Source organism: Calypte anna, chromosome 18, assembly GCF_003957555.1.
Source record: "Calypte anna isolate BGI_N300 chromosome 18, bCalAnn1_v1.p, whole genome shotgun sequence".
Classification (NCBI taxonomy): domain Eukaryota; kingdom Metazoa; phylum Chordata; class Aves; order Apodiformes; family Trochilidae; genus Calypte; species Calypte anna.
Genome location: NC_044263.1, coordinates 65,386 through 92,500, shown reverse-complemented (window position 1 = coordinate 92,500; position 27,115 = coordinate 65,386). Strand labels below are relative to the sequence as shown.

At 39.6% G+C, this 27,115-nt stretch overlaps 2 protein-coding genes across 2 annotated transcripts in view; both read right to left on the bottom strand.

The window, feature by feature from the left end:
• FASN (fatty acid synthase) overlaps window positions 1-347 on the bottom strand; it is a 38,664-nt gene extending 38,317 nt beyond the window's left edge. Inside the window, exon 1 of the mRNA XM_030461528.1 lies at window positions 169-347. The gene's annotated coding sequence lies outside the window, so the exon portion shown is untranslated. The remainder of the gene's footprint in view (window positions 1-168) is intronic.
• Window positions 348-3,906: 3,559 nt separating this feature from the next.
• On the bottom strand, window positions 3,907-27,115 carry CCDC57 (coiled-coil domain containing 57). The gene is made up of 10 exons (XM_030462103.1): window positions 26,934-27,115; window positions 22,926-23,085; window positions 21,933-22,067; window positions 20,676-20,862; window positions 20,246-20,346; window positions 17,607-17,835; window positions 16,797-16,933; window positions 11,821-11,943; window positions 11,228-11,450; window positions 3,907-4,314 (listed from the first exon to the last, which is right to left on the bottom strand). The coding sequence occupies exons 1-10, from the start codon at window positions 27,113-27,115 to the stop codon at window positions 4,088-4,090; spliced, it is 1,704 nt and encodes a 567-aa protein (XP_030317963.1). The 3' UTR covers window positions 3,907-4,087.

Below are 27,115 nucleotides of genomic sequence, written 5' to 3'. Positions count from 1 at the left end.
CGCTGGGGCGCAGAAACTTCTGGTCGTGCGAGCTGGGCCCGCGGACCCCCACCAGCGGCGCAGCGAGGCGCAGCTCCGCACGGCAGAGAAGGCAAGATGGACTCTCCACGGAGCAGCGGCCCGCGGAGGCTGCCGCTCTCCCGGCTGCATCTGCAGTCGCGCCGGTACCTGCACAGGGGCGGAAGGCTTCGTCCTGGGAAGACTGGCGTCAGCTCAGCGCCGATCAGACTGCTGCGGGGCGGGCGCTGCGGGTGGACTCGGGCGCTGCAGCAGCCAGTGCCGATCTGCGTACAGACGATGCTCTGCACTCTCCTCACTGACTCCCTCTAGCTCCCACCGCTATTTAAGCAGCCGCCACCTCCGGCGGCCACGCCACATGGGCTGACAGTTTACTCCTCGCCGTAGTCCAATGAGAGCCGGGGCTGGGCCGCCCCGAGCCGGCCCCGGGGTGATGCCAGCCCCTGCCCGCCGGAGCCGCTCCAAGGGAGGAGGGGGCCTCGCCAGGCCGGGGCGGGCCCAGGCGGGCCCCCGTGCCCGGGGCACCGAGCCAACTCTCGCGCTCCGCCCCGCCCCGCCCCGCTCTGGAGGCCGGGGAAAGCCGGGCTCTGGGAGAAGCGCTTGGCTTCGGGCCGGCCTGGCCGAGAGCGAGGTGGCGGCAACCCACCGAGGGCGAGGACCTCTTCCTATCCCTCTCCCACCTCCCCGCGGGTGTGCACACTGCGGAGCTACTGCCGCGCCACGCCGGCACCATGGCTCGGCGAGAGAGACGAGGGCCGGCCGGGCGCTGGGCCAGAGCGGGCCAGGCTGGGTAGCGCTCTCGGGAAACCGCGGCGCACAAAGGGAAGCTGGGCAGCACGCGCAGCCCCGGGCCGGCAGCCAATCCGGAGGCGGGAGCGTGTGGGCGGGGGCGCGGCCCGGCCAATGGCGGCCCGTGGGGTGTTGCTAGGCGATGAGGCGATGTGGGGACGGAAAGGGGATGGCCGGGCCGGCGGGGCCAGCAGCAGCTTCTGCTCTCCGCGGGCAGCGGTCGTTCACCCCGGCGGAGCGCGGTCCCAGGGTTACCAGAGGGCAGTGGGCACGCCGGCCGGGGATGCGCTACCCCGTGCTCGGGCCCATCGCGCCGCCGTGACTGGCGGCACCGGAGCGGTCCAGAGCCGGGGGGCGGGCCGCGCAGGGGGCGGGCCGCTGCCATCCTGCGGGCTGCAGGCTAGCTGCCCGCCGTGGCACTGGTACGTCCACGCTGCCTCCGCCTCTGCAAAGGGGCAGGCTGCGCTGCACGAAGGCACCTTTCATCCACTTTTTTCTGTAACCCACACTCCCTAAATTAAAGCAAAGTAGCGAACAAATTTGAATTTCATTCTGTATTACCTATGACTGCTGGCCCGGCAGGAAGAATGCCATTCTGCCTTTCGGCCGGCGAATGTGGCCCAGGTTCCCAGGGTGCTTGAAGCCCCTGCCCGTCTCCTACGCGGGTACTGAACGCTCTGGCTCGAGCTCATGTGTCCATTGGGAATTTTCACTGCTGCCAGAGCTGCGCTGCTTTTATCCATATTTCCTCAAATCTATAGTAGTTTCTTAACCCTTTGGTAACAACAATCAGCAATTTACTCTGTTTTATCTTTTCAGTACTATTTTATTGGCTGGAAGTCTTTTTTTATAAGCTCTCCTTTCCATGTACAATTTAAAAGCATCCCCAACACTACTGTCACAACTCTTTCTCACCTCTTTCTTAAGAATGAGTGCCCCATTAGTTAGAGATTTTGGTCATAAGAGAAATAAATGAGAATTTCTCCCCCATATTTATTACACAGGGCAACCTCTCCTCACAGAATCCAAGCAATGTGTTTATGTTGTTTATTGTTGTTACACATATTTTGTTAATTTTCTGTATATTTATATGCTATGTTCTAATAGTGACACCAATAGTGACATATAGTGAAACAAATGTACAATGACTGAACAACTTTTTTTTTCTATGACAAGTAAAAAATGGAAACAAGAGCTTTAATTTTCCCTTACCTACATCTACCTTAAGGAAACCTGTTTCTTAGGGAAATTGAATAAATTGAAGTTGCATTTCTGGCAAAAGATTTGTATGAGCAGCCATGCCAGCTGACCCACCAGAGGGCAGGGGGGATGGGGACTGGATGACACCAAGCAATCACAAAAACATTCCCAAACCCCTCAAACAAGCAAACAAACGAACAAAAAACCCTGTAAAAACCTGTAAAGAAACCTATACAAAAGCATCTTCAGTTTGCAGAGCATGAGCTGGTATCTATGATGTAAAGAATAAAGAGTAGTGTTTTCCAGACTCAGATGCAGTGTTACCAACATTATGGAAGAAACTGCTATTTTTCAATGGGCACACAGCTTTTAACACCTGTAAATACACAAAATCTTGAGGCACTGAAATACCATGCATCTCCACAGCTCAATACTAAATATGGAACTGGAAATTTAAAAATTATTTTTCAGGATAATCTACAGCTATTAAAAACTTTGGAATTTACACATTGTGTTCTAGAAATAACCACTGAGAGCTGTAACTGGTGTGAACTGGGCCAAAATCCCTTGTACTTGTTAGAAACCACTATGCTTTGAGCTACAAAAAGAGCTCATTCAGGGCCTGGTTCAAGGGAATGCATCATGTTCTGGCTCATGAACAATGTTAAATGTTTAATCCAGTGACAGGATTTTCAAGCAATTAAATGATTTAGAAAGAAGATCACAATGTCTCTGAGACTGCATAGTAGCTTGTTAACATCTCAATGAATTTATTGCAGATGTAGCATCTGATTATAACATCATAGCACCTTTGCACTGAAGTAAAAAAATTTCGTCAGAGAGTAGAAAAATAATTTTTGATTACTACGACATTGTCAAGTACCAAAGAGAGCAGCTGTTTGCAAAGAGCACCAGGAAAGGACTTCTAAAAAGAAAAGCACTACAGAAAAAAAGAGCACTTGTAGGTAAGCAGCTCTCTTCCTTCATTAAACCTGTTCAGATGTTTTATTTTTAGCAGCAACTGAGAAGTATTATTCACTCCAGCTATACCACTCACAGAATCACTTACTTTAGAATGCACCTCTGGAGATCACCTAGTCCAATCCCTCTACTCAAAAAGGTCTGCTGAAACAGGTTGCCCAGGACCACATCTATTTGGAGTTTTAGTATCTCCACAGATGGAGACTCCATAACCTCTCTGTGTCATCTGTTCCATGGCTTGACCATTCCCATAGCAAATATGGCTTTCTTTTCATTTTTCATGTGCATTTCCTTTGCTTATACTAAGACATCTCAGTATTACTGGAAATGTTACGAAAATACTGATTACTTGTTTCAATGTACTGGCTTGTTCATAACAATATAGATATCTCTCATTACACTCCAACTCAGTCAAGTTTTCTTTTAGTTTTATCTGCTGTAGGACATTTCTTACAATGCTCTGTACAGTTCTAAGTGTTACTAATCAATATATTTTTCCCTGCTTTAAGCAGTCTCTTGTTTAAGAAAAATATAATTACCGGTGTGACAATAGAAGTTTAATTTTATAGTCTTTCATGCTGTCTAAAGAACTGGAAAGCGCTACAGAAGATGAGAAACAATACAGATTCAGGTGCAATCTTTTCAAACCTCTTTCAAGTAGAAAGATAGCTCCACAAGATTAACGGTTGCATTGTTAGTTACAATAAAGTAAGTAGGTTGAGGCATTCCACTTCTAAGCTTAAATGACATCTACAGTTTCTCAACAAAATATTTGCTGAAGACCTGCAATCCCTGCCTAAAGGCACAAGGCTTTACTATGTGTAAACTGGGCATTTCTAAATCCAAGATGCAATTCATGTTTAACATATACAAATAAAATAAATCAGTACTAACAGTGAAGACTGTAATCTCATAATGTACACATATTAACCCTTTATTTTAAAGGTTCACAAGTTGAAGCAGTGTATTCATTCTCTCTTCTGGCTGCAAATATCCCAACTCAATATACAAAAATGGAACTGATATTTAGCTCTGATTCAGAGATTTCAAAGTAAGTTAATTGCAAGTGTGAGCCTGGAACATTCTGCCCACCAAGAAATCAGTCTTTAATATTATAGTTGCGGATTTTTGCCATGTTAGAAGAGATTTTTGGTTTTATGGGATGAGAACAGGATAAGTTCCTGGATTTTAGCTTCTGTTGAGCTTCCAGCCTGGTTCCTCTGACTGTTAAATCTAAAGCTGGCATTTCAAGTTTATTCTCAGCTTTGATATTTTGCTGAGATTCTTCAGATTGTTCAGTTGAACATATAACTTCAAACTCCACTGCTGAAAAAAAGAAAGAAAATGCTTTGTAGTTATGCTTGTATTTAATTATGAGATTGAATGGCTGAAAAGCACTGGTATACTCTTTTCCTCTAAATATAATGCTGCCATAGTGCCATGCTGTCTTACAGAGTAAAAGGACCATTTCTGTACACACAAGGCACAGAACTGTCCATCCAAGCTTGCTGCACTTGCAGTGTCATCAGCTTCTCCTGCTCAATCCTCACTTCATCTGTACCTGTTCATTCTCCAATAGCATCAGATGGCTTAAGGAAAAGAGCCGGAAGGTCGTTGTAACTGTTCAAGTCAGGCACTATGTATCTGTCATCTGTTTTTAAACATATTTACAGGTTTACCCTTCTCTCCATTTTGAGAGAGCATCTGTATCAAAAAAGGCATTACCAACACAGTGGGTAACATGACAGAGTTAGACCTATCTGTTCATATGTTGTGAAACGGTGATAAAATAGTTGGCTGCAATGAATTTGATCTGTCAAGGCAGCAGCAGCCCTAAAAGCTTCAGTGAAACATGTTTGGATACACATGAACCAAAGGGCTCAAAAGCAATTTTGTGTGCTTGACAAAGCTGCACTGCTATCTTTTGGGTCAATTTTTTTTGTTTTCATCTTCTGTCACAAAGGAAGGCATTTACTGGAGAAATCTGCATTTTTGTTGCCTGAAATACCTGAATGCACTAGAGAGGACTAACTTAAAGAGTGATACCTTTTCTTGGGAAGCAGGGAGACTGCTCTTAATGCCAGCTGGAGTCCATTCTGCAGCCTCATGTGTAGTTCTCTGAAAAGCACTATCTCCAACTAACTGAACTTCAGTCTTATGACAGGTTTCATTAGGTAAGATAAGCAGAATTGGTCAATCACAGTACTCATTGTAAGCTACAGGCAATATTTACCGGTGCTGGGGTCCAGCACATAATGCTTATTTTTTTATGACATTAATTTGAACTTTACATTTTCTATGGAGACCAAAGCAGGCAGCAGAAGCAGTTATAATACACCTGCAATAACATATGCTACACCATTCTATACTAGTTGAATTTTTTGAGCTCGACAGATTTCAGTTCCAGGTACTATTCAATCACAGCAAGAAGAGGTGCACATAAGGTAAATTTTCATAGTCACCAGAACATGGTAGAAAGTCCAAACAAAATTCTACATAGAAGGAAATAAAAAACTATTTTTTAATTTATGGAGTTATTCTATTGAGGGTTTATAGCTCTATGCAAACATGACACCGTGGCTAGTGTCAAAACATTATATATTTTTTTAAATGTTTATGTTTAGGCTTAGCTTGAACCACCTGTTCACTCATGTGTGTGCAATCTTTGCATGAGTCGGCTTGGTGGCTCTTATGCTATCGATGTGAAATCGTGTTGTTTAGCTTGCCACCTAGTGGTTAGCTACAGATGTAGAAGAAAGGAAAAAGTATGCTTGAGCCCGTGGAAGACCTTTGTGTACATTTTCCTTTCTGGAAAAAAGGAACTCAAACCACTATAGTACATTATTCTAGACCTCTACCACATCTAGCAGATAATAAAGCAGAATATCACAAAACTAAGTTTAGAACAGTGCAGGCAGCAGTGTCCGAAAGGCACTGGATATAGCTTCAAAGATTATTTTGCTTGTACAGGAACCGTGGCAGAATGAGATTACCTCTTGTTGTCTAAATAACAGCAATGGAGCATATCCATAAGCAGCACACAGTAAACCTGCTTACAGGCAGTCTTTTTTTAAAAACACTTCCTTGTTTTTGAAGGGTCTTTCGTATTCAACCAAGGGGGTGACTTTCAGAGATAACTTTCAGGACTTTTAGGAGGGCCCTCATCCTGTAGAATCAAAGGGAAAGCAACCAAGCACGAATCCATCTCACATGTCCTTTGGTCTCCAGTCTTCTGTATGCTTGTCTCTTGACATTAGGAGAGACAGTACAGTTATAACTAGTAAAGGCTAAAGGCTACTTAGGCGTTAAGGGCAACACCACAGAACACATAAATTGTAGATGGCTTATTATAATTTGCACTGTCAAAAATTTATGTTAACACAAACTTAAAAGCATGAAGCTTTAAAGTTATAAGGTTAGCTCTACAAAATAGAAAGAGTCTGAAAACTAATACTCCAGAATTAGAAATGCTATTTTAAGTGAAATATCCTAAGAGCACAATGAATAAGCACCTTCACTTTTCTCAGCTTCTGTGTCGGACCATTCACATCTGTGAAGTAACTTGAATAAAAAGCAGCATGAATATGCAATGTGCAATAAAATTTAAATGCAGTAGCTTGGTTTTCACAAAGAACCAGTGAAAAAGCACACCTAATTTACAGATTGTAACTTACTTTCAAAAGTGATCTTGGCAACAAGAGCTAGTAAGATCACAGTTAAAAGTCTAAACTACTTCTGCAAAAACAACCAAAATTTTTGCTGTATTGAAAGGCTTAACATATCTTCTATTTGATGTGTGTTAACTACAGTCAGAAATTAATATTCACAGATATTTTATTTTGAGAACTGAAAAGATACAGGTAGACATTAGGATTGGACAGATGGAAAATTTCATTTAAGAAACTTGTCACTGGATATTTACTTATGGCTAACAGTGTTTCTGAAGGAACACCAACTCAAACAAGTTCTTATTCAGGAGAAGAACATTTAAGTGAAGAAAATGTAACTAGGGGATTAGTTAATATTTGTGAAACACTCCAAATACGAAGTTTTATGTAACGCAGAAAAAGAAATTTATCTGATTGGAGCCGAATGAAGCCAGAACGCTCTTTCTGTTTGTTAATATTTTACTAGATCCTTTCTCTGGCCAGCTTTTTACCCACATGGATTGCTCTTAGAACTGTCCGTGATGTCAAAGCTGTTGAAATTCTGTCTAGTGTGGAAACACTTAAGATAACTTTTGATCCATAAAGTGTAGAATTTCAGACCACAGAGCTTTGCAAGTAACAATAACAATGCAAATTACAGTAAAAGAAACTCTCCTATCTAAATTATAGTAGTAAACCTGAGAAGTTACATTGCTTCAAAGCAGCTTCACCTCCTTCTTCTCTAAGACAGTTAGGCTGTGATGTAAACTCAGATTTACACCCAGGACTCAGTTCTGACTCTGTAGGGGAGGTTTCTCAGAATGTACAGTGGGACTATGCACAAAAACTGGAACTCTCTTCTGGCATGGAAAATATAAAGTTTAATCTGTCCCAAAAGTATATAAAGCAAGTAACGACTGAGGGCATTCCAAATGCAGATGTAGTTTGCCTTATGCTCTTATTCCCTCTGCACTGACCCCAGCCTCTGTTGACCCAAGAGAATACAGCTGATCAGGAGCTTTTCACATGGTACTAACCACAAAGCACCCTTCACAGTATTGGTTTAATTCTAAATGCAGTCTTACAGTTGAACTTTTACAGGTGATGTTTGCCTTTCCTTCCAGAAAAAAAAAAAAAAAAGTGTCTCCAATATCAAGTATAAACTTTATTAAGCTAAATTACTTGATTTAATACTTAAATTCCAGTTTTCAAAATGTTTTGCAAAGCTTCCTCTCCTCCTGCTTATTCTTTACTCTAAAATAAATTTTTAAAAGGCCCTATAGCCAACAGGTGAATAGAGGAACCTTGCAGCATGCAGAAAAGCTGATCACACAGTTGCACATGTGAGTCATGATTTTCAGAGGAAAGCATACAGTTCTTCTGAGAAGTAGACTTCCTTTAAGGGTAGACTGTCATCAGTGTCCAAGATGCATATGATACAGACTGCCAACTGAAGGATCTCACCTGCTCTCAGGCTCTAGGATAGGGCATATGGAAAGGAAAAAAATACAGAGGTGTATTTCTTAATAGTACAGTCTATGTATGTAACTGATGCTTTTAATATAATCGTGGCTTGCACCTGTCTACCTCTGTAGCAGGATCTTTTTCTTTCAGTAATACAGAACAATACAAACACCTGAAGAAAGAGCCTGTGTTCCTTCTTAACCCTTTCTTTCTACTTATCTGCAGAATTAATATATAAATTATTAAATTCATCTCATTCCTAAAGTGCAAACTAAAGATCAGCAGCTAAAGTAAGTAAGGAGAGAAAAATATTTAAATCTTTCATAGCTTTATGACTTGCTTGGAAGCTTCCACAAGTTTTGAATTTGCAGTTGAAATGAATGAAGTATGCAATAACCCACTCCAGTAATTCAGTGTTAACATGTAGTCATAAACACGCCAATGAAGTTACTGAATTGTGTCATGTGCTAAAAATACAAATTGCATAGCTTACTTTAAATGTCAACCATTTTAAGCCCCGATAGGCTGTTTTGTGCATGAAAAAAAAAAAAAAGAAGGTAGTCAACTGGTTCAGAAAATCATTCTCACAATAGTTTCTGTTTCACCAGAAGTGCCCGCAAAACACAGCTCCTGGTGCGATAGGTTTATACAGAGTTGAACTTGTATAAGCAAAGTAACATGCTTGCTTTGTTGCAAGTAATTTCTTCTTACTGAGCCTTCAGTTTAATGTGTGGTCACTTGTATCTAAAAGTACCAAGTCACTCCATCTTAATGACAGTTCTATCAACTGTAACCATGTGTTTGATGAATGTATTAAATCCAAGTGAGTGGTTTTAAACAGGAAAGATTGAATTTTCCATACCTCAGACACAAAAAGTAATGCAAGCCTCTGCTAAAAATCAGAAGCAGAATTCCTGGAAATTTTTGTGTATTCTGCTCTGACGGGACATGCTTCCCAAAAAAGGAAGATTTGCTTTCACAATCATGTTTTCTGAAATGCAGAATACAGTCTAGCAGAATTAAGGATATAATTTGAATGCTTCCTACGAGGAGAAAGCTAAGCAAGGTAAAAGAGTCCTAATCTTGCAATGCAGTATTTCAGGGCCTGCATGTTTTGAGTGGGATGCTCTGCTTAATTTTCTCAGGGTAAGTCTGGATGGAGAGAACAAATTTAGGTTGTTCTTCGCAAAATATCCCCATTTAATAAGTTTAACTTGTTTCAAGTTGGCACTATCATCTTTCCCTTTTGCTATTCTCTAGCTCCCCCAAAATCTACAGTTAGTTTTGCAACAGTGGCTGGAAATTTCTAGACATTAAGAAACTGATGTCCTTGTAAGGCTGCCAGTGGTGTTGCATCATGCATACAGCAGCATGAAACTGCATGGCACTATCAGTAATGTTTCAAAGACATACTTTTGCTTATCCTGTCAATATAGGCCTGACCCGAAATACTCTTCCTATTTCAGTCCCAGCCCCACAAAAAAGCACACGTGAATCATGACTGTCAGCATCATGTCCATTCCAGTCCTACAGGTCTGTTTATGCACATTACTTTGTCCCTGCAATGCACTGCTGTTGTGAACAAATACACTTATAATCCAGCCTTCATTCTGAAAGTCCTTTAAATTTTTTTTCTTGTGTGCTGCTAAAGATAGTCCATTGCATCTATACACTGGCTTAAAAATAGAAGCAATATTGGTTGGAAAGGACCACTGGGTGAAATGTCAAGGCACTTATCGCTCCCTGCTCAGATGTATCTTGACACAGCTAGTGTCTATTGCCCCTTGTCTTTTTTACTGTGAACCTCTAAAAGCCTGGTTCCATCTTCTCCAAAATCCCTCATTGTGCAGTTAAATAGCAGCAATCAGATCAACCACTGATACTTTCTTTTCCACAATGAACAACCCAGCTCTTTAAACTTCTCCTTGTGTAATGTGTTCCAGCACCCTAGAGCCATCTTAGTGGTTCTCCACTGGACCCCTGTTTGTCAGTCCTTTGTACTAGAGGGTCCAGCACTGAACACAGTCCAACGCTTCCCTTCACCCTCTGTTTGCATTCTTGCTGCTGCAGTCTGGTATAGTTGAGCACAGTATCTGTAAATAGGTAACAAGATACTATTAATGTAAAGCTCATTTTAAAAGGCTAAATGGCTGCCATATTATTCCATATCTGCCATCAGATCTCAGCAATAATGATGACAATAAAAATAATGATACCAAAATAAAAAACCAAAACCAAACCACCAAACAACCCACACAAGAGAGCCATGGGAGACAACTTTAATCTGCAATATACTACTCAACATAATGGCTACCATTAAAAAGTTCCTTTACAATCTACTTGTGAAGAGGCTACACTTCACTGCACATTTCTCAAAAAGAGCGCTCCTGCTCAAATTTCCAACAAAAGCGATGCTTTCTGTAGAAGTACAACACTGATTCATGCTCAGTCTATGGTCTACATGTTACTTTCTCCTCTCATTTTAACCCTGCTACTATCTGACATGTAAGGTCAGGATGCTGTCTCACATAAAAAAATTGTGTATGCTTTCATTTTTCTATGTTCCAACTTGTTGCACTGGGCTATAAAAGTCTAGTGAATAACAATCTCTAGCTCACTGTGTGCCCATAGCATACACCATAGCATGCCCACGTTCTCATTTTTGGCCTTTAGGTCTTAGTACACTAAGCAGTATTGTAGTTATTAACCTGCTACAAAAATAATGATTAAGCAATGATTTGCCAATTACAATTTGATCTAACAGTCACCTGGCAACACCTAAAGTGTACAGTTCTCAGACAGACAATTTCATATCTGCTCCAGATAAGGTCTAGACTATGTCAAAACAGAAGAGTATTTGCATTTTCTGGGAGTATTTAAATAAAAGGGGAGAAGTTTTTTTCAACAACAGCATAAAACCCTATATAGCTATATGGGCATTCCTCTTCATTCCTACTTTTGCCGGCAGCAGTGAGACTCTCTTCAAGGAACACATTCGATCTGATTACAGGACTGTAACAACATTAGCAGTTATGTTAAAAATTTAGTTGAAGGGGGCAGAATCCACTACTGGATTCAATTTTTCTAGAAGAGTAAAATACTGTGACTACTTTACAAAGGATGCTTACCTTGGTCACTGTTCTGTTGAGGACTGGGAACTGAAGGGCCTAATCCCTTTTCTAAAGATTGCCAAACACCTTGGCAGATATTATGTGTTGTAGATGAAGAAAACTGGACCTGCTGGGCTGGATGAGGACTCTGCCTGAGTGGCTGGCTTTGAACAATCTTTAAGGATGTATCTGCCCTTTGTTGCTCTGGCCCCTGGTTTTCAATAGAGAAATCTAGCTGAACCTGTTCAAATTCAAACACAGTCTTAAAGAGATCATATACTTTTCACACCAAAGACATAAAAAAATTGGTTAAATCTCATAGTGGCAATCTTGGTTTTTGAAAGATAGAAAGTTTCAGCAAGAGGCAAGACAAAAGAAAACCATTGATTTTCATTGTGGAAGATTGTACAAGAAGATTAATTACAACATCATGAAAGTGATTGAGAAACCCTAGTTTATGAAGTGTCAACAAATACTATTCTGTACAGCAACAATGTGTAACTTAAAAAAATAAATTTTTTTTTAAGTCTTCCAGAAGATGACTGTTGAGCAACTGCAATTGAAAAATCCAATTGAAGGCAAATTATATTGATAATAAAACTGCACTGTACCTCAGTGGATGGTGATTCTATTTCTTCCCCACAGCTGCTCAAAGTTTCTTCTTCCTCTAAGCTATGGCAGGCAATTAGAGAAGAGATCCTTGAGGGATGCTGTTGCTTTGCATACTGCCGCTCCTAATATGAAATATTACATAAACATAAATAATTTATAGTCTTAAAAATAATACATTTATAGCTCAGTTGCTGAGACACTGCTAGATTTAAAGTAATCAGTTTTAAATATTATTAAACAAAATTATGTTCTGTTCAGATCAACAGGGCCAAACTACCCTCCTGATCTGATAAAAATCTACATTTCTTGCTGCTGTTGCTATCAACCTGCTTGTTACTCAAGTTTATACTGTCAAGGTCATTCTTCACTTTCATCTTATCCCATGACTAAATTACAGAAGAAGAGCTCCCAAAAAAGAAATAAAATAAAGCAGCTACGAAAAGTAAACTGTCAGCAACTAAAAAAACCCCTAATTACCTGACAAAATTTCACCATTCTTTGGCCCTGTCAAAGGAGATGAAAAAACACATCTAAGTCTTTTGCTGTACCTTCAAGACTAAAGAAACAAAACATGAGCCTGTCATATAAAGTTACTGACAATGAGATTCCTGTAGGTATGATAGTAATAAATTCTCTTACTTTTTGGTAAGTATGCAGCCTGGCTAGTAAGAGTGATTACCTAGAAGAAAAACACACAAACCAGAATGGCAGTGTTTGGAAGCTCACCTTGTCAGCTCAGCATCAGTGCAGGAGCTGAAGCCTCAGAAGGTATGTTCTGGGTAATGAGCAGCCTGGAATTAGACTAGTGAAGATATAAGTGGATATAAGAAGGGCTATCCTTTCTAGTCTAGACAAATTCCAGCTGCAATTTCTGTTGCTCTAGATCGCATCCTTAGACTGTCAAATGAAGAGATGCAAACCATGCTGCATTCCAGACCTGTTCTGACTGAACTGAAACAATTTGAGCCTTCCCTGTTTTGGAACCCAGACGACTTTCACTATGGTATGTCCTAACTAGTATTTTTATGCCCTCACTGACACTTTTGATGTTAAATTAACTTGATTAGATAAAACTAGTAAAATAAACCAGATTCTCCAGCTCATGTTGACTGTTCTCATGTTGCAGTTCTCAATTTCTGTTATCTTACACTATCTGCTATATTTAAGCAAGGATATGTCTCCATTAGCTCTCTAAAGGTACACCAGATGGAATTCTCTTTTTATCACTATCTGATGGATGGTTTACAATGCTTGCTCATAATGCAACTTTTAAAACTTCTTCACTAATGTACATTAAAGAAGAACAGGGGCTTATTTTCACTCAAGCCATCTGTTCAGATTCGTTTCTAATTGACACCAACAGCATAATCTTTTGGACTTCAGGCAGCCTTTCTCTATCAAACAGGAGTGCCCCTCCTGTTGGATATCTTCTAATAGGAAGAAACTAAGAGAAACTCAAGCATCTGTGACAGGACATCTAAACACAGAGTTCTTCCCTGCCAGGTTCCCTTAGTACATATTTAAAAATGTTGCCACAGATTGAAGCTGAATAGATTCACCTTAGCCAAGAAAGGTGCACCCATTTTCCTCCCTAAACACATACCATTCAAGGCTGAAATACTGCTGCATACTTTGGATGTTTGGAGAGCCTTTTCCTTTCTTATTCCAACAGCAGACTGCTCCAAACAAGTACTACCTGTTTTCACTATTATTCTTCCAAGAGAATAGAAATCACTGCAAAAGCTGGGTAGCTGTCTGCCTACAGACCAGAGAGCAGAGCACTGAACTTGACTCTGCCAACACTTGCTCTCAAATTTAATTGATGGATAATCTTTGCACTTTAACTTTTTACACTATTTTCTTAAATCTACTGACCAAGAAATTTTTGTAACTGGTCCAGTCAGCATCCCTCATGTTTATAATTACATGGCTAATCTGCAGCACTGTTTCACTTAATAGGAAAAAAGTATTTATTTTTGCCAGAATTAAACTGCAAATTGAAAGTATGTCATCCCCAGACATAGAGCTGGTTAGATGAGTACCAGCTGAGTCATTTAATCTTCATTTACCTAACTTGTAGCACTTATTCTAATAACGACAGAGGTTAATATTTTTTTTTTCCTCAGGACCATCCTCAACTGTGAGGAAAAAATCAAGTGTTCATTAGAATTTAGTTCAACTGGCTCCTTCAAAAAACTCACCTTTGACATTCAAACTGTTTGTCCAAATGGTTTGTGTATTTTGTCATACACATAGGCCAATCAGATAACATCTGCAGAAATCAGTGAGAATATCAGGCTCAAGAATCCACAGGATGGCATACTCAAAATGAATATGTGGCTACTCCATCTTATATTTAGAATATGTATAGATGTAAAAATGCTTAAGACATTTTTAGAATGTGTTCAGATGGCAAATTTTTCAAGTAAATGACTGACAGTTGCGATTTCTTAGTGCCATCTGACAACATGTTAGGATTATGTCATATAGTTTCATATTATCACAAAGATCTTCATAAGTAAATAGAGAAACATTAGACTTCAATCTCCCACATATTCCTGTATGAACCTTAGTAATCCATAAAAAGGCTCTCAATCAGGTCTTAATTTCAGCTAAGAGAAATAAGTACGCATAAAGACAGAATTAAAGACAGGATCTTTTAGAGGAAATCAGCTTTAATTAATTTTTTTTTCCTCCAGTGACAGAGGAGATTGCAGTTTCAATCTAACACGCTGGAGGCTGACTGCTTGGAAAGCAACTCAGCAAAAAAGAAACAGGAAACCTGATGGACCACAAGTTGAACACGAGGCAGCAATGTGTCCTTGAGGCCTTTGACCAACTACATCCTGGACTGCATCAGGAAAAGCACTGCCAGCAGGTCAAGAGGGGTAATATTTTTCTCTCTACCAAGCACTGTTGCAACCATGCTTAAGAGTAGTGTGTCTACTTTTGGGCTCCCCAGTACAAGAAAGGCATGGGCATACTGGAGTAAGTCCAGCTAACAGCCACAAAGGCGATAAACAAAATGGAGCATCTGACATCCCAGGAGAGACTGGGGAAGCTGGCCTTGTTAAGCCTTCAGGAGAGGTAGCTTAGTTGTAATCTTTTCAACATGCATAAGCAACTGATGGGGATGGTGGGAGGAAGTAAAGATGACTGAGGCAGACTCTTCTCAGGGGTGTACAGTGGAAAAACAAAGACAATGTACAGAAAGTGAAGTAACGGACACTCTGCTCAAGCATAACGGGGGCAGGGAAAACCCCCCAAATCCCAGCCTTCTTTATTGGGAGGGTGATCAAACATGGGAACAGGTTGGCTGGAGAAGTTCCCAGAGAAAGTATTTCCCCAATTGAACTTGGTTAATAATTCTACTGGAGCTTTTACACCTCAGAGCAATAACCTCACCCTTTCTAAAAGACCACTGTTTACTGCCCTCAAAACTACAACAACAATCAGCTGCTCTGACTCAATCTTCACAAGAACAAATCTTCTGATCAATTAAGTAAAGTACATAGTGAAATCCTGGCTATTGAAGTCACTGGAGGTCTGCCAGTAACTACTAGGGGAGCCAGGATTTATCCACTTTTGTCTCTGATGAAAGCTGCAATTTAACTATTGTAAATTGTATTTTAATTACAAAAGAGACAGGTTAGTGATATACCCTGCATTCATATTTGGACTATGTGCTATTTCAATAACTTGGGCAACTGTGCTCTAAAATTCCACCACTGTGGATATTTGGAAATACACTAATTGATTAATAATTTTCAAATTTATCTTAGAACATGCTGCAAAATCCTTCAAATGGCCTATCTTATTTAAAACTAAGCTTTATGAAACTCATACCTGTAATTCTGGATTGCATTTATGATGCATTAGCACAAGGTCTGAAATTCTTTGAATGAAAATAAATGTTTAAACAAGTTCATTTTGAAGTCCCAAATATAACCCTGTAAGTATACGGGGTAATATGTAGCTGGTGGCCTGCCACTAGTGGCATTCCCCAATGTTCAATTTTAGGGCCAGTTCTCTTCAATGTTTTTATCAATGACCTGGACACAGGAATTGAGAACATACAAAGTAAGTTTGACCATGACATTAAATTGGGACAACTTGTTGACTCCCTTGAGTGTAGAGAGGCCTTAGAGAGAAATCCTCATAGCCTGGGATGCTTGGCAACCACCAACTATATGAAATTTAACAAGACTAAATGCCGGATTCTGCACCTGGGACAGTGTAATCCTGGATGTCCACATAGAGTGAGAGACAGCAGGCTAGAGTATAGCCCTGCAAAAAGGAATCTGGGTGTTTTGGTAGCTGGTAAGCTCAATGAGTCAACAATGCGCCCTGGAGGCCAAAAGGGCCAGCTGTATCCTGGGGTCCATCAGGGACAGTATAGCTAACAAAGTGATTGACCCAGTATACTCAGCACTGATGTGACCTCGAGTACTGTGTGAACTTCTGGGTTACACAATAGGAGACTAAAGAAATATTACAATGTGTCCAAAGGACGACAACAAAGACTATAGAGGGAGACTTAAAAGGATACTTCACTTGTTCACCTTAGAAAAGAGGAGGCTGAGGGGATGGCCTGATTGCTGTCTTTATCTTCCTCCTGGGGGAGGAGGGGAGAGTTCTCCACTGAGAGGGTGGTCAGGCACAGTAACAAGCTGTCCAAGGAGTGATCACGGCCCTAAGCCTGTTTATATTCCAGAAGCATTTGGACAATGCTCTTAAATACATGGTTTAACGTCTAGGCTGCCCCATGTGTGGTCAGGACTTGAAGATCTTTGTGAGTTCCTTCCAGCTCAGGATATTCCATGATTCTATGAAATCTTTCAAGGTACCAAAGGAAGATTTGAGCTAAAGCCAGAAGAAAACATTAGAATGCAGAATTTTAAGGAAAGTTATATTAGTGGAATTATAACTGGCTTAATTTCTCACTATCACTAGATTTCAGAGAGTGTATCATTACCTGTGTTGTAAGCCTGTGCTGTAGGTGATTTAAAGCTGATAGTTGTCTCTGTGTTTTTTTGACAAGCTCTCTTGGAAAAAGACTACCAGAGGCATTACAAATTGTGCAGTGCTTACAGCTAACAGGATGCCAAAGCCCTATAAAGAAGAGAAAACACTGAGAAAGGTATTCTCTGTTGTTTTTTGTCGTCAATATTACGCTCCCAACAAGTGATTATAGCAGATATAAATGTCCCACATAACACAGGCTCTCTCTCACTGCAGATGGACTCAGTGCTATGTGGAAGTGGTTTGGTTTTTTTCTTTGTTTTGTTTTTTTTCTGTCTGTTTGGTTGGTTTTGTCGTGTGCTTCATTGCCAGAGCAATTTAAGTTGCATTGAACTTAAATGTCCCCACTGAAATCTTACCTTATATGCACTCTTGATTCCAGTTTATTCTACAGTAAGCTTAATCTGCTTTCTTGTCCACTTCCATTATTAGTTTTTATTTCAAGAGATAAACTACTAAGAGATAAGCTACTTCTCTTTTCTGCTCTTAAAAGAATTCTTGGTTCAGCTTTCACTTCCCTCACTGACATCTAAGCATCAGGGAGTCCTCCCTGCATACTCTCATTGTTCTACAGCACCTTCTATCACAAAATAATCTTACAACAGCACCACAGTCTCACACAAACTATACAGATCAAGAATAAATCAGGTCCAGCACTTTGTTTTCATATTAAAGCCTAGTTCTCTCCAGCTCAAAAGACGAAATGAATCCCAGATTTTATTCTAAATACATAAGCTAGCCCTCTTCCATAGAATAAATTTACCTTCCTTTAGTACCATTCCAAGTTCTGCCCTTAGTCTGTTTCCCATTTCAATCAGCTGCTGTTTCTCTTGGCTCAGTACTGAGATTTTTCTTGCTGCCTCCTTCAGCTTATTTTGCATTCCTTGTAGTGTGCAGCTGACACCATATTGAAGATCAACACCAGGATGTGCTTCTGGTAACTGTTGTCTAAGACCTTCCATGCTTTCTTCAAGAACTTTGGGGCCTGGTCCCTGAAAAAAAACCAAGGTGCTTATTATGAAGAGTTTGAAAGCGTGGTCTCCAGGTTGAGAGTTTTGTACAAACATGCTTAAGAATCCAGTTGAAGAAAAATCGTAAAGTTGAAGTCTACAGCCCATTTTTGTGTGCCCATTTTCAAGATTTTGTTTGCAATACAGGGCAAATTAAACTTTAACAGCAAAACACTTTAACAGCCTGGAACATTCCCACAAATATTGTTGACTGAAAGCATGAGAAAAATACATGTAGACAAGCACTGTATAGCTGTAAGGTAGAAAGCAGTTAATTTTTAAATGAGTGCTAAAAAGATGGGAGGAAAAACTCTTCTTAAAGCTGATACAAAGAACAATTACATGCACACACATGGAAGTTTTTATTTTATTAGTTTTCACAATAAACCTTTCTCTTTTTCTTTAGCTACATTTTAGCTCTGCAGTCCATCATTATGGTCCCAGAACCTCTGTTAGATTAAGTGAAGAAAACTATCACTATGGCTCTCTGTATTGACTTGACATCTGCACCCCCATGTTTTGTTACCCTTATCACTCAACAGATCTTAAACCCCTCAAGATAGAAATATTTTTGCCTGTAATTCATCATGGCCTTAAGTACATCCTTAGTATGCAATCAATGAACATAGGAAGCACAGTGACAGTATAGCAGAATGTTAGAAAATAAGCACTTCTAAAAGCCAGTAAGGAATTCTAACAAAGTTTTACCCATTGTTTGTCCAGCTTCCAGCCTATCCCTAAGGTGGCTTGTTATGTACTAAGGATGAAGAAATAAAGCAGATAGCAGAAACAGACAGGAAATCGTAGTTCAGCATCAGTAAAGATAGCAGCAATCACAAACCCAGCATTTTGTTCATTTTAAGTTTTGGCCTTCACACCTGATATTTACTAAATGCCTATACATATGAAACACAAGTAATTCAGCATTTCACACTGAAGATGCACATCATTGCCTGAAAATGTTCTTCATTCTTCAATGCAAACCTAAACATGCAATTATAGTTTAGCATCATAAAGCCAAGGATTAATCTCTGGCACAGGGAATGTTCAGTTCCCATATTACAGTCTCCAAGGCAAAATTACTCTCTTCTTTTATGGCTCTATGTCCACTTAAAGCAAAATGAAGAAAATGAGAATGTATTTTGGACAGCAGTTTGTAAAACATTTTCTGCAACAGAAAAGAATAATTGGTATAAAATTCAGTTTTCATGTAATTCTGGAAGCAGCTAAAGAGAAAAAATAAATCTGCGTTGTCTGTGCTGGCACACAGTAATTTCCTATATGGGATTTAACAGCAGGAACAAACAAATATCCTTCTACATTCAGCAAAAAGATGCAATTAAGATTAAACATGATCTGCACCTGGTGGGTTGTATACATTTTCACACAAGGTCCCCAAGGCTCCTAAGCTTTATTTAAACATCTGTTGTTTCAGTTCTTAAAGGTCTTAGCTTTTAATACAATCAGCACCTCTCATACGGATTTATTACTTAGCTATTATTTCGGTTTTCTTTAACTTAGTTATTGGTGATTCTTAACATAAGATTAAAAGTGTGAAAGAGACGGTGGCCATTTTATGACTTGAAAATTAGAAACCCCTTATTTTTAAATTTTATTTTAACCTAACTTGCTTTAGATTTCCTTTACTACACCATGAAATTGCTAGGAGAAAGTAAGGGGAAACCATAGTGACTTGCCCCACAAGTAGTATTAGGCATTTTTCCCATATTTCAATTTATTATTTTTCCCAGAGAAAGCTCTTCCACCTTTTAATGCTGACACTGTTCCTACCCTTTCAAATAACACCATGGGAATGCCATTTGTGAACTCGAGAGCTGCGTCTCACGGCTCCCGCAGGAAGCGCGCTCCCCTCCACTCTCGGGCCCGGGCTCTGCCCCCACGGCTCCACCTCTCTTCCCGGGACAAACCGAGAGTGCAGACCCATAGCGCCTCCTAGCGGCACGGAAGCCTCACGCCCTCTGAGGACCCTCTGGTCCGGTCCACTCTGTGCTAACAGCTCCCTTCACCTTATTACATACCGTGCTGGAAGATTTTTTGTATTTTAAAAAAGAGCTAAAGGATTCGCAGTGGAAAACTTGAAGACATGATACGCAGTAGTTTAAGAATTAGCATGTGGGAAAAAAGCTATCAAGGAGGAATTGAAGGCTCAGGAATGACCTGTGCCAGAGAATCACTGGTCAAAATTTATTCATTCGAAAGAATGAGCATCAGTTTGGCTAAAAAAATCGTTACCGACTCTTATCTAACTTACATTTATTACTATTAACGTAAGTGTATATTACTTCAATTTTTAATATTTATCAAAGCAAAAACAGTACACTGTGTATTTAATTACAGACACATACACACAGATACCTTAATTTCTTCATACCTTTTCTGTGTCTGAGTTTGCTATACAGTCCAAGACAGTTGAGCTGACTTCAATACTGTGCAAAGTATTTCCACCTGAAATCCTGTTCATACACAATGAACCTAAAAGGGGAGTATAATATGAATGTGTATGTATTTATACAGAGGTTACACTTTCACAGCAACAACTGCTTCAGAACTTTGTGTCATTAATATACATGTATACCACTTCAGCAGATGTATTACAAAAAGAGGTGAAGAAATATGAAAAACAAAAAGTATGGTCTCAAAAGATACAGACAACAGTCAGCTACAAAATACAGAAGCAACAAGACACATTAGAAAGGTCAATTTCTGGGTAAGCGGCAGAGAAGGTTTTATTTCTTCCAATACTGCATTTTTAAATCATTCCTGGAAAACTGAATTTTTAGTTCTGCGGTAAGAGTTGTCACCTTGGTCTGCAAGCTGTCTGTTTTCTGTCAGAGGAAGACAGGACAACATCTGCTCATTAAGACTCTCCATTTGTTTCCTCATTTGTGCAACAGCAGCCCGAAGGCTGGCATTCTGCTCCTGCAGCTTTTTAATTTCCAAAGTAGGAATATCTTTGCTCAGTGAACTTTTATCATCATACTGAAATATCTGTAAATAGAAGCACAACAAGCCTTCCTTAATGAGCAAAACATATTCTCTCCACAACACCACACACAGTGATCCTAGTACATGAACAGATTTGGGAGGAAAGAACCACAGGTAGAAAAGAAAAAGATCTGTTTATTCCGGGGATTTGCCAGGGAAAATGTAGTATAATGAGAACCTGAGACTCACTGGTTTAAATGCTGTCAATTTAAATTTCTAATCACTTTTCCTCTCTGTTTACAGGTCATTTTGTTTAGAAAAATTAAGAGAAAAGGTTCTGCTTCAGAATATTTTTGGTGTTGTTTATTTGGCTTTTTAAAACAATGGCCCTTCACATAAATCAGATAAAAAATGGTTTTGCTGAGATGAGTACTGCTTATCCTAGAGGCCAAAACATAGACATATTAACAGAAAGAGAAGTGTGACAATGAAAAGTCTTGTGAACAACAGTAATGATCACTTAGTGGAAGACAACAGTGAACATGAACAGTAAAAGAAACCCTCCCCAGCTCTGATTCTCTTGGTATTTGAATTATAAAATTCCAAATCAGTCCCAGTTTGAAACTAATAGGAAAAGCAACTAGCTCCACAGCAGGTTTTGGGTAGCAGTCTAATTTTGTCTAATTTATAGTGAAAATTTTTTTCAGAAAGTATATTTCTGAATACAACACTTTCTGCATTCAGAAACCACTTGAGTTCCCTAACACTGCTTTTCCTCACCAACAAAGCCTGATAATACTCACTGGTAAATACTCGCGGTTGAGCATCTGCAACTGCCCAGTAGGGTGCACTGCAGCACCCTCTTTCATTCTTTTACCAAAGACAAATTTCCAGTCATAATCCACTATCCTTCAGCAATGGCTTCAAACGAGCATTACATTTGCTATTTTCAGTGGATTTTTTAAAATGTATTTTAATAAGTAGCAATGTAAGGAAAACTACATATGTCTGTATTTTGAATTAAACATATTAAACAGATTAACTGCTTACAGAGAGTCCAGCAGAAACAAGCCCTATAAAGTTGTAATTTCAGAATAAATTCATCCAAGTGAAGACAGTAAGTGTTCTCTAACCTGTTTCTCCTCCTGGGGCAAAATACTTTGATTAAATGATGATTGTATCGTCTGTTCTCTCCCAAAAGTCAAAGCAGAAAGAACAGTCTTCACTTCAGGCAACCTGTAGTCTGTTTTCTGTAGATCATCTTTAACCTAGAAGCGAGGGAAAGCACTGGATGTCAGTATCTCAAGGACAAAGGGTGTAGAGATATTTAAAAAAAAATCATATAAAAGAAAAAGTTATTTTGCATCACAGGACAGAGATTTAAACCATATTCCTTTTGGCTCTGTCAAAAACCGTTCTCACAGAACAATAATCTGGCTTCATTGTCTTCTGTATGTGAAACAGACAATGCTGATTAATCTTTTATATGTATTCCTATGCTACATCTATTGGTGTCTATGAATCATTTAGGGAAGACAATAAAATGGAACACCAGAGTAAATGCTTACATCCTAAACTTTGTAAACAAGTGTTTCATCTGTACCCATGAGTTTACTAGGCAACTAGTCATTGAGAATTATTTCTAGTCCATTCTGTAATAGTGTCTAAATAAACATGTGTTTAATTTTTCAGAAACAGAAGATGAACCCTTCACAATATAGGATTTTTTTTTCCATACAAAAATATTTTGAGTTTTTCAGGACTAATATTTTCCCTTGATTGAATTCAAGCTGCACTGTGATCTGAAACTTTCTGGCCTGTTGCTGATCTCAGAGGGATGTTTCTTCTGCTACAATGCAAAGAGAAAAGTAGTGGCATCGCTGAAGGTGACTTGACTTCATTACAAGAGAGAAAAGACAACTATTAGAGTCTGTCCATGAAAACTAACATGGTCTCTGATCAAATATATTTGGTGAACTGCTGCGCACAATACAGAATTAACTGTTTTATAGACTTTTTCAAGATAACTGAAGTCACACCTTCCCTGAGAAACACCATGACAAAAAAACTTCACAGTTATCTATGCAACAGGTAGTTCCTAAACAGTGTTCATCAGAAATTCCCACCTGCTTTCTTGCTGAAGCCATGAATTGTGCTAGATCCTTTGATTTTTGATGCTGTTTGCTTCCAGCATTCTCACAGAGCTGCTGCCAGTTCAGTTCTTGCATTTTACTCTGGTTCACAAACCATTCTTGCTCAGTTGCCAGAGACAGTTGTTGCTTGTAACTGTGATATACAGATCAAAGCTGACAATTTCAGCAGGATAAATACTGAGGATGTTTTATGTTTGTTTGCATGGGGGTGGGCTTATTGTGGTTTAGTTTTTTGGGGGCTTTTTAATCTCAGCCTTGTTTGCTGTCCTCATCTACTTCCCAAATTTCTATTTTTATTCTACTCCACTCTAACTATTTTACTGGACAAGAGTATTTTAACTGCTCAGAGATCAGCAGCCTCCTAGGGTCCATCTGTACGGATATTTTGGGGTGGGAAAACAATTTTCTCCTTTCTTTACGCAGACTGAAAGTAGAGGCATAAGAAGATGTGTAAAGTGCATATATATTTCTCTTTTCTTGAATACATTTATGACAATTTAAGTTACAGTCTAACATTCTCTTATACCAACAATATTAACTGCTGTATCCCATTTGTTTTCTCCCACAATTACTCACAGGACTACAAAGCTACTCTTCTGTCCACAGTTAAGTCCACTTTGAAGTTACTTTTTAGAAAGGTCAACAGGTATGAGGAAATAGCTGTATTTTAGTAACATATTAAGTGTATCTTTAAAACTAAAATAGAAATAAACAAGGTAGAAGTTGTACTGGTAAAATCTCTTACCTGCTTCACTTCCAACTCTTCCTATTGTTTATTCTCCATATTTTTAAGATATCTAATTACCAATCCTGTAGAAGAATAAAACATTATTTCTAAAAACATTATTTCTAACCAACATGGTTGCTTAAAAAAAAACCCCAACATTTAAAAAAGGTAATTTCTGCTCAGATCTCTCCAGAGATACAGTTTCTCTCACTGTACAGTATTATTCTGTGTCAGTGGTTACAGATAATCCCATCTGGATAAGAACAGGGATGCAGAGAACAAATCAGACAAGCATGCCTTTCAGATAGTGGCTTTTTAATCTCTTTCATGAGATGTTTCCAGATCAGCAAACATGATGCAGTATCTCTATGCTAAAGGATTCCACAGGATTCCACAGTTTAAACAACATTTTTCTTCATGAACTAGACAACTCTAATTCTCCAGGATCAAAAAAATGAGTCTCTGATCATTGGATGTGACAAGTATAAAAAATTCAAGGTTGTTGTTCCCAAGTGCACCAAGTAACAAACACTGCTAGAGGACCCAATGATCTCATGGTCTTTCAGTTCTGCTGTCCTAGACTTCCCATTTACCCCTAAGGCAAATATAAGAAAATATTTTCTCCTCCTATTTCACTCCTTGTTGGCAGTCTTCAAATTGTGCTACCATGTAGAAGACAGTATAAATATTTTCTTCTTCATCTTGGCAAGCAGAAATATTTTTTGTAAAAAATCACCGGTACAGTTATTAATGCGCAGCACTGCCTCCATGCCTCTAACATGCAACCCAAGATGTTCTTTCTGTATCTTCCTTTCAGCTACTCTTGCTCCAAATACATTTGATAAGTAAACAGATGAACTAAATTTTACTTCCTTCCTCTCCCCACCCCAATCATAAATCTATTAAAGATAAAAAATGCCTATGAGATGCTTTCTGGACTCAACTGAAAGAAACTATGCTCACCCTACATCCATTAGGGTATCAAAATACTTCTGTTAAGGGCCTTTTGAAAACCTAATGTATGCTTCATTAGCTAAAATTAGCATTACATTACTAGGCAAGACCTTTGTGTAAGGTATTAAAAACAAGACCCCAGCCCATGACTTCCTTGAAATCATCAAACGAAAGCCACCATTTTTCTTGGAAAGAGGCAGTTAAGAAATATACTTCTTTTACAATCTCTCTCTACAATTACCTTAAAATTAAAGGCACCACACAGTTTCCTATAAAAGCAACCCTTCTTCTCCTTATATCTCACTTAAATAATGCACTGGTAAATTCAAAGTGGTATCCTGAGGTAAATTTGAGTCACACATAACAGGAATTTTTAATCTCACATTAAAATATGAATGAATGAGCCTCACTGTAATTTTAAAATACTGCTTTCCCTCACAGAGAGATGTATTTCTTAGAAATGAAATTTAATAGAGAAGGGAGCATTTTCCTTTTGATAGCAGTAGCATTTATAATTGCAAGTCAATTTCAATAAAGACCATAGTGGAAATGACAGTATAACTGTAAATATAAATGGCACCAATTGCCTGGATGCCATGCAGTCAAAAGAAGAATAGTAAACCTGTATATGATGACATTAAAAGACAACTTAGGAAACAGCATATATGTAGAGGAGAGACATTTTACAAGCACAGCTTACCTATACAACCTAAACAGCAAAAATACACATTACAGTCCAATCACTGACTTCAAACATATCCAGCCAGGTGCTCCTATTCCCCCAAATAAGGGCCTAATGGGACTCATATCAGCCTCTACCAAAGGAAAATTTTGGTTTGCCTGTAAATCACACACAATTGAATGTGGATGGCATATCTGTATCAGTGGAAATTTTGCAACCTTTACTATTAAAATATTACTTCAACAACAAGTGTCAACAAGTAACTTACCTAAGTTACTTTTCAACCAAATAAAGGAGAACAAGGTGATGCCAAAGAACATTTCAGAGTAAAACTTGAGAACCTTCAGATATTACAACTCCTATTTATCAAAGACGTGTAAAGTTTTAAAATTTTGTTCAAAATATAAAGAAGCTGTGCTTGCTTCTCTCTTCCTTTCTGTCCTTATAACATATCCTTAATGTACCAAAAATAAGATGTGCATAACAGACCAGCAGAGATAATAAACTGGGATTGCTGAGGTTCCTTTCAAAACTACAGAAAAGAGGATGAGAAAGAAAATGCTACACAGCCAGCATCAGCTGAGTATATCTACCTACAACGTGATTTACTTGATGAAGCAGTGACAGAACCAAGAGCACCTGAGTACTGAAACAGCTGTTTCACTATGTGCTGCAAGTCATGATGAGACAAGCAATCATCAGGTTTTAAAAAAAAAAATATATATATAATGACAACACAGTTCCAAGAAAAACATTATGACACTTGGTGACAGGAGCTAGCATCATTTGTGTGCCGTCTCTTTCTTTACTACTAGTAACTGGTTTGGTGTCTACAAGGAAGGCTAGACATACAAAACAGCAAATTCACATTAAATATACAATCTGATCAGCATAAAATATAGCAGAAGCTGAAGGATAGCATACCAATAGCATACAAGACAAAACTGGGATCTCACTTCCTGAGAAGGACTGGCAAAATATGAGGTGGACTATGTTGAGGGGTACATGATAGCCCAATGTCGGGCTCTGCCATTATGCAGGCCAGAAGAGTAGGAGGCATATGCAACTGCATAAGGCAAGGTATGGTGGGAAGAAACAATTGCCCCTGGGACTGAAAAATGGGCACATACTCTAGAGAATGTCCAAGAACGTAAGCAGAGAGCAACGCTCCATGAGGAACACTGCCTTCAAGGCCTTAGAGCAAATACGCTCAGGGATGGCAAGAAGCGACAGCCCCATGGATGGAGGAAAGGAATGCTACTGTCAAGCCAACGATTAAGTACCCTGCAGGACTAGAGGCTTGTACACCTTAAGTTCAGAGAGGGAGAGAGACAAAATCCGAGTAGAAGCAAAAGAAAACACTGCTAGCAGAAGAGCTAGCAGGCAGGAAGCAGGTTCCAGGAGTGAAAAGATGCATGGAGGGTCGAACGCTGTGAGGCAGAAAAGTAGAAGGCAGGCATACCGCCGAGATCAAGTCCCTTAGGGGAAGGCAGTAGAGGTGCACATGGCAGCACAAGATAATGCTTGCGGCTCAGAGACGGGACAAATAGGGCACTCAGTAGCAGGAAGGGTGCACAGAGACAAAGCGTCCCGAGAAAGAAAACAGCGCAAGACGCACGTGTGCCGCGTCGGGAGCTCTGAAGGATAAGCTGCGCACAAGTAAACGCTGGGCATCCGCTGTGCTTTCTGATGGCGTCCGCCGAGCAGCCCAGTGGCGGTTCGGCGCCTCCCGACACGAACCTGCACGTCACGCTGCTTCCAGCTGTAGGCCGCGCGGGCCGCGGGCGGGACCGTCTCCAT